Raw genomic sequence first — 7330 nt, 5'->3', positions numbered from 1 at the left:
GTGTTTCACCATGTTGGCTAGGCTGGTCTCGAACTCCTGACCTCAGATGATTCACCTGCCTCGGCCTCCCAAAGTGCTGGGATTACAGGCGTGAGCCACTGCACCCGGCCAGCAGGTTTTTAAAAAAATATGCATTAGCATATAGCCCAGCAATCCCACTCCTAAGCATTTAAATATTTATTATAAAACATATGTCCACACATAAATCTATACAGAAGTATTGATAAACCTGAAAACAACCCAAACACAACAGTCCATCAACTGGCGAATGGATAAACAAATTGTAGTATGTCCGTGTGATGAAATATACCACTTCACATGACAAAGGAATGAACTACTGACACATGCAATGACATGGAAAATTTCAAAAGCATTATACTAATGAAAGAAGACAGACACAAACTCCTACAAACTATATAATTCCACTTATATGAAATTCTAGGAAGGCAAAACAATAGTGATAGAAACCAGATCAGTAGATGCCAGAAGCCAGGTTAGGAGGGAGGAGACTGACAGCAAAAGGGCATAAAGGTTTTTGAGTAAAGGAAATGATGATGGTGATGGTCACATGACTGGATACATCTGTGAAAATTCATTGTATTGTACATTTAAAATTGCTGAATTTTATTATATGTAAATTATACCTCAATAAAGTTGATTTTTAAAAAATGCAATGTTTTGTAATGCTCGAGACTGTGGAGGGATTATGGGTAGCCAGGGCAAACGGCTAGCAATTAGGAAGATACTGGAAGGTGTTAGGAAATAACTCTTCCTCCTTTGTCAGTGGTGAGTCTCCTTTATTTGCATACCCTTTTCCCCTGAGACTGGGATGCTCCCTTTGTAGACATTAGTCCTTCTTAGCCCCTCTCACGTGAGCAGATTGGTGGCCTGTTACAACACCTTCACCACAGTACAAAGGCCATAGTTTGGTGATCACTAGCCCGGGAGAGATGTTTACAAACTTTAAGACAAACAAACAAACAAAATCACCCAACCCCTTCTCAAGCAAAGCTTTATGCAGACCCTCACTAACCAAAACAAAAGCAATATTTTGGCCAGACATGGTGGCTAACGCCTATAATCGCAGCACTTTGGGAGGCCAGGGCAGGCAGACGGCTTGAGCCCAGAAGTTTGAGACCAGCCTGGGCAAAATGGTGAAACCCCATCTCTACAAAAAATACAAAAATTAGGCAGTGTGGTAATACATGCCTGTAGACCCAGCTACTCAGGAGGCTGAGGTGGGAGGATCACCTGAGCCTGGAGGCAGAGGCTACAAGTGAGCCAAGGCCACACCACTGCACTTTAGCCTGCGTCTCAGAATGAGACCCTGTCTCAAAAAAAAAAGCAATATTTTATTAGTACACATTTACACAATAAGCTTAATTTCATGATATCTTTCTATTATAAAGTCATTTAATGTCAACAAGCCTATTTTCATGAACCCAGAAATTTGATATTCATATGTATATTTTTAAACTACTGTTTTAAAACCAGTTAAAATATACTTAAAGTTTCTGGGTAAAAAATGGTAGATTGAACATGAACATCCAAATTTGTCCACTGAAAACCCATGTAGCAAAGGGATTTTTAAAGGCATAAATCCATAAGCACAGGGAAACAGGAGAAGAGATAAGAGCAAAATATTTTCAGAAGTGGAAACCAGATGGATGAGAGGTTACTCACTTACACTAGAGAAGGATAGATCCTAAGGCAGTGGCAGAACTATATGGCAAATGGAATTGGTTGTGCCAGACCAGAGATGGGCAGTCTCCTCTGTCTGACCACCCTGAGAAGGAAAACCTAGGAATGCTGACATCAGAAGTTCCCAGCCAGATCACTGTGCAAAGAAGCTCATGACTGGCCGGGCGCGGTGGCTCATGCCTGTAATCCCAGCACTTTGGGAGGCTGAGGTGGGCAGGTGATCAAGACCATCCTGGCCAACATGGTGAAACCCTGTCTCTACTAAAAATACAAAAATTAGCTGGGCATGGTGGCACGTGCCTGTAATCCCAGCTACTTGGGAGGCTCAGGCAGGAGACTTGCTTGAACCGGGGCGGCGGAGGTTGCAGTGAGCTAAGATCGCGCCACTGTACTCCAGCCTGGCAACAGAGTGCGACTCCGTCTGAAAAAAAAAAAAAAAAAAAAAAAGAAGCTCATGACTGACAAGCCCATCCATCTACCACCTGAACAGACAGAGAACAAATGCTTCCAGTCAGCTTTTAGGTGACCGACCCATCCTTAAGTGTGAGCAGACAACCAAGGTTTCTAAGACCTCCAAGAAAAGAATCTAATATAGAAGACAGAGACCAAAACAACAGAAAAAGAAATTTGGAGCAGTGATTATGCAGAGAAACAAAAATGACAGAACTATCAGTAACAGCTTCTGAGATAAGATAACCCTGAAATAAAATATGCTATAAAAAGAACAATTCAGAGAATAAAAATAAAGTGAAAGTGATTAAAACCTTTAAAAGATGGAAAAAAGAAGAAGAAGAACGGAAAGATAAAGTGGAGGAAATCTCCCAGAAAATGAAGTAAAAAAGATGCAAAGCTAGAGAGAAAAATAAGAAATTAGAAAGACCAGTTCAACAGGTCCATCATCCAAGTAATAGGAGATCAAAAAGAAAGAATAGAGAAAATAGGAAGAAATCACCAATAGAATAATTCAAGATTATTCCCCAAAAGTGAGGGGCACTCAGTGCCCAGCACAATGGAAGATAGTAGCCACTCACCAAGACATATCACTGCAATTTCAGAACATTAGAAACAAGTTCAGAGAGGGGGAAAGTCACCTAGAAAGGACAAGGAATTAAAAGGCTTCAGACTTCTCATTCTCCATAGAAGTGTCAGAAGCTAGAAGACCATGTAGCAATGCCTTCATAATTCTGAAGGAATTCAGTACCCAGCCAAACAACCAAATACAAGGGTCACAGTTGAAAAATGACAGTAGCAAACATGCAAAATTCCACAATAATTTACTCTTCCCTTTCTCAGGAAGCTTCTGGATGATGGTCTCCTCCAAAAAGCAGGAGTATTACAAATCAAGAAAAACACGGGCACAGGTGTGGATCAGAAGCGTGAGGGGGTTTTCTCACTCTAGGGAGATTATTCAAGCAATCACTGTGTCAGCAGACACAAATGTTTCCCTTTCTTCGTATGATGAAGATCAGGGATCCAAACTTATTTGAAAAGCTAAAGAGGCACCATTCATCCCCATTGGAATGGCAGGTTTTGCAGCAATTGTTGCATATGGATTATACAAATTGAAGAGCAGAGGAAATACTAAAATGTTGCATCATCTGATCCACATGTGTGTGGCAGCCCAAGGCTTTGTTGAAGGAGCAATGACTGTTGGTATGGGCTATTATTCCATGTATCGGGAATTCTGGGCAAAACCTACACCTTAGAAGAGATGCTATCTTGGTCTTGTTGGAGGAGTTTGCTTTAGACATCTCTTCTTTTTTTTTTTTTTTGAGATAGAGTCTCGCTCTGTTGCTCAGGCTGGAGTGCAGTGGCACAATCTCGCTCACTGCAACCTCTACCTCCCGAGTTCAAGCAATTCTCCTGCCTCAGCCTCCTGAGTAGCTGGGATTACAGGTGCTCGCCACCACGCCCAGCTAATGTTTGTATTTTTTTTTTTTAGTAGAGACAGGGTTTCACCACATTGGCCAGGTTGGTCTCATACTCCTAACCTCAGGTGATCCACCCACCTTGGCCTCCCAAAGTGCTGGGATTACAGGCATGAGCCATCACGCCCACATCTCATTATTGAAGCTACATATTAATGCTGAAAATAAACTATTCGAGTGGGTTCAGCTGATAACACGGCATTGTGAATACTGGCCTCCTTTCTTGCAGGCTTGATTTGCCTGGTGACTGAATTACTAGTGACTAGTTTACTAACTAGGTCATTCAGGAGAGCCAAATTAATACAAAAGAAACATGTCACCTAAATGATGGTGTTGAAATGTCCACCTTCTTAAACTGTTAAGATAAAATTAGTTCTAAAGAAGATAGCAAACCAACCCTGAAGTACTCCCAGTTTGCTCTAGAATCTTGCGTGTTTTGGATGTTATATGAGTCCTATTTGCCCCAGTTAATTTAACTTTTTTCTGCCTGTCTTGTGGACTGGCTGGCTCTTTTAGAACTCTGTCAAAAAAGTGCATGGAATATAACTTGTAAAACCTCCCACAGCTGAAAGTGTATGTGTGTATATGTTTAAATCAAATCTAGAAAGCTTCCAATAGAGCTGCATAGTCATAGTATTTATTGAAGAATCATAACTGTAAACAGAATAACTTATGGATTCTAGTTTAGTTTTTTTGTAATTGTAGATATCTATATTTGCTGCTGTAATATAAGAATAATTTTTAAATGTTATCTTGAAACAGAAACATGTATTTCAAGCACTCATGCAAAGGTAACTGAAGAATACTTTTTAAATGTGTGCATTATTTTTTCCATAAGAATTGTAAACGTTAAACTAAACATATTAACTATAATGGAATTGATTAATGATTTATAAGTAAGCTGGTTTGAACAGACATTATACACATGCTTTTCTATACTACAGAATGCCATTACACTTGTGAAATTCTCTTGTCTAGCCTGAATTTACATTCCATGCTGATAACATGGTATATATATTGTTATAAAAATAAGTGACCATGTCAAAAAAATAAAAGAAAAGAAAAACAGAATATGGCAAATAAAAATCCCACAGAAGAGTGAGGCAGCCAGGCAAAGTGACTCACGCCTGTAATCCCAACACTTTGCCAGGTCGAGGCAGGCAGATCACTTGAGCTCAGGAGTTCAAGTCCAGCGTGGCCAGCATGGTGAAACCCTGTCTCTACTAAAAATACAAAAGTTAGCCGGATGTGGTGGTGCACGCCTGTAGTCCCAGCTACTTGGGAGGCTGAAGCAGGAGGATAGCTTGAACCTGGGAGGCAGAGGTTCAGTGGGCTACTTCACTCCAGCCTGGGCAACAAGAGCAAGACTCTGTCTCAAAACAAAACAAAACAAAACAAAATAACAAAAGAATGAGGCAAAGAACATGCCCAGGAGAAAAGATTTGCCAGGTTGCCAGATATGCAGCAAGGTTAGGGGATGAACAGTCAGATTGGAGAAGGTCAGCAGTCTCCAGCAGTGATGTCTCCAAGAAGATGAAATGGAGAGAATTCTCTGCTATATCTAGATATTCTGAGAGGAGATTTAAACAACTGGGGGAAGAATTTGAGGTAGATTTTCTGAGAAATACATAGAAAATAAATGATTTTTAAAAACAAGATTATTAATTCCAGGAAAATAAAATTTGTGCAAGAAAAAACGCAAGGTCTCCCTGGGGAGGACAGATGCAAGGAAGAAGCTGGGCAGGGAATTCCAGGGTCCCAGGTATTCAGAATATGGTCTGTTCCTGGGCAAGTGTGCTTTGCATGGGCAAATCCCCTTGGACTCCTCGCCCTGTGGGGAGGGCTGCAGCTGGAGGAAGGCCGGAGATGTGCAGGTAAATGCCAGAAGAAACAGCTAAAAGAGGTGAAAACGTTGCCTCCAGAGAGGGGAAGACGATGGGGGCAGGGCTCTGCTGTTTGTCTAACAAATCTGGTACAATTATTTGATTCTATATGTGTGTACATGTTCTAAGAAATATTTCATTAAAGAAAAAGCATTTAAAAAATAAAAATGCAATTCATAAAAGTTCACAGAACCTCTGGACCACTTCTGCTATACTTAGAGATCTCAATAATAGTTTGAAAATCGCCCCATCTGCGCGGGCGTCGTGGCAGTTCCCGGGGGAAGATGGGAGAAGTCGAGAGGCGGCGGGAGTCCTTTCCCCTCTCTCGCGCGCCAGTCCCCGCACCCCCACAAAAAAGTCTGAAAACCGCAGGACCCAGCCTGGGCAGTGTAGGGAGACCTCGTCTCCAAAAAATTACAAAATTAGCTGGGCTTGGTGGTACACGCCTGTAGTCCCAGCTACTCGGAGGCTGAGGGAGGAGGACAGGTTGAGACCAGGAGGCTGAGGCTGCAGTGAGCCCTGATTGTGCCGCTGCATTCCAGCCTGGGTGACAGATCAATACGCTGCCTCAAATAAGAAAACCGCAGAGCTGGGCCTTCATTTGAGGCCATGTGGGTATCGTTTTGATTAAATTATAAAGCAGTTTTCTCTCTACAGCAGCCCACAAGGGTGAATCCCACTTCCTTTTCCTCCCAGGTGTCACCTCTAACTCAGGACTTCCCTGTGTCAGTTTTTCTACCTCTCCCGAGTTATCTGGATCTCAGGAAACTAGCACAGCATCACGCGAGTCTTGGCTCAGGTTGAGGGGGGAATAAAGGGAACAGGAAGCCCCTTTTGCGGGGCTTTGCAGGCTGGCGGTCAGCGCCTCTCTGCACCCGTGTGCCTGTGGCCTGTCACTCTCCAGCCCCAAGGCCTTCAGCGCATTCACCGCACAGCTCCAGTTTACAGTTTCCTCGGCCGCACAGCACAGCATGTACCTCACATTTTTAACTTCTATCAAAGAGTGGGCCCTGCTCTCATGAGTTCAGCGCTCAGTGGGAGCCAGGTCCCAAAAGTGAACTTCAGGGTCACGCGAGAAGCACGTGTACGCCCCACAAGGGCATGATTTCGGGGATTTGTCTGCTTTTTTTTTTTTTTTCAAGCTGCTGTGTGCTCAGTCCCTGAGACCCTGCCACCTCACAGGTGCTCAACAAATAGTTCTGGAGTTAATTAACTTAAAAGTACTGTAAAAGAACTACACAGCAAATTAAATTCGTTGTGCAACGCAAAGGCACCCTACACACGGCATGAACGCTTGGGCTCCTGGAGCGACGGCGAAGCCAGGACGCAGGCAGCGGGGAGAGGCAGAGGCGCCGGCCCCTGACCGTCAGTCAGAGGCGGGAGCAGGCGTGCCCCGCCCCCCGGGGGGCGGACCAGGGACTCGGCGGCGCGGGGGCGGGGCCTGGTTTTCCGCGCCGGGGGGCGGGGCCGGGACCGAACACACCGGGCCGGTTGGGGGCCCCGCTCGCCGGCGGGAGCCACCGGAGCCCCGGCCACGAAGGGGTGCGACCCCCTGCCGGCCCCGCCCTCCCGGCTGCAGCCCGGCCAATCAGAGCAGCTCTTACTGGCGGGTGGGCTGAGCCGGCCCAGCTGCTCGGAGGCTCTGGCATGGTAACATCCCCGCGCGGGGGTGGAGGGGCTCGGGGCGGTCCCACAGCGCCCCCTGCGGCCTGGGCCGTGGCCGAGGGGGCGGGGAGGCCACAGGGGATATCTGGGACCCCGGGGAGGGCAAGGGGGGCCAAGGGTGAGGGAAGAGAGCCCGGGAGGGGGGATGGGGGG

At 45.2% G+C, this 7330-nt stretch overlaps 1 protein-coding gene and 1 pseudogene across 7 annotated transcripts in view; both read left to right on the top strand.

The window, feature by feature from the left end:
• The first annotated feature begins 706 nt into the window (after positions 1 to 706).
• LOC108543896 (HIG1 domain family member 1A, mitochondrial pseudogene) lies at positions 707 to 3407 on the top strand (annotated as a pseudogene).
• Positions 3408 to 6981: 3574 nt separating this feature from the next.
• The window catches only part of PRPF40B (pre-mRNA processing factor 40B), a 22013-nt gene continuing 21664 nt past the window's right edge, over positions 6982 to 7330 (top strand). For 6 of the 7 annotated variants that reach the window (XM_017894764.1, XM_017894762.1, XM_017894766.1 and 3 more), the window contains exon 1: positions 6982 to 7162. In XM_017894764.1, the coding sequence (XP_017750253.1) occupies positions 7160 to 7162 (3 nt within the window). In that variant the 5' untranslated portion in view covers positions 6982 to 7159. The remainder of the gene's footprint in view (positions 7163 to 7330) is intronic. The other variant, XM_017894763.1, reaches the window with a different exon arrangement.

This window comes from Rhinopithecus bieti, unplaced genomic scaffold (assembly GCF_001698545.2).
Source record: "Rhinopithecus bieti isolate Rb0 unplaced genomic scaffold, ASM169854v2 scaffold_24390, whole genome shotgun sequence".
Taxonomy (NCBI): Eukaryota; Metazoa; Chordata; class Mammalia; order Primates; family Cercopithecidae; genus Rhinopithecus; species Rhinopithecus bieti.
This window is presented reverse-complemented; position numbering and strand designations above follow the sequence as displayed.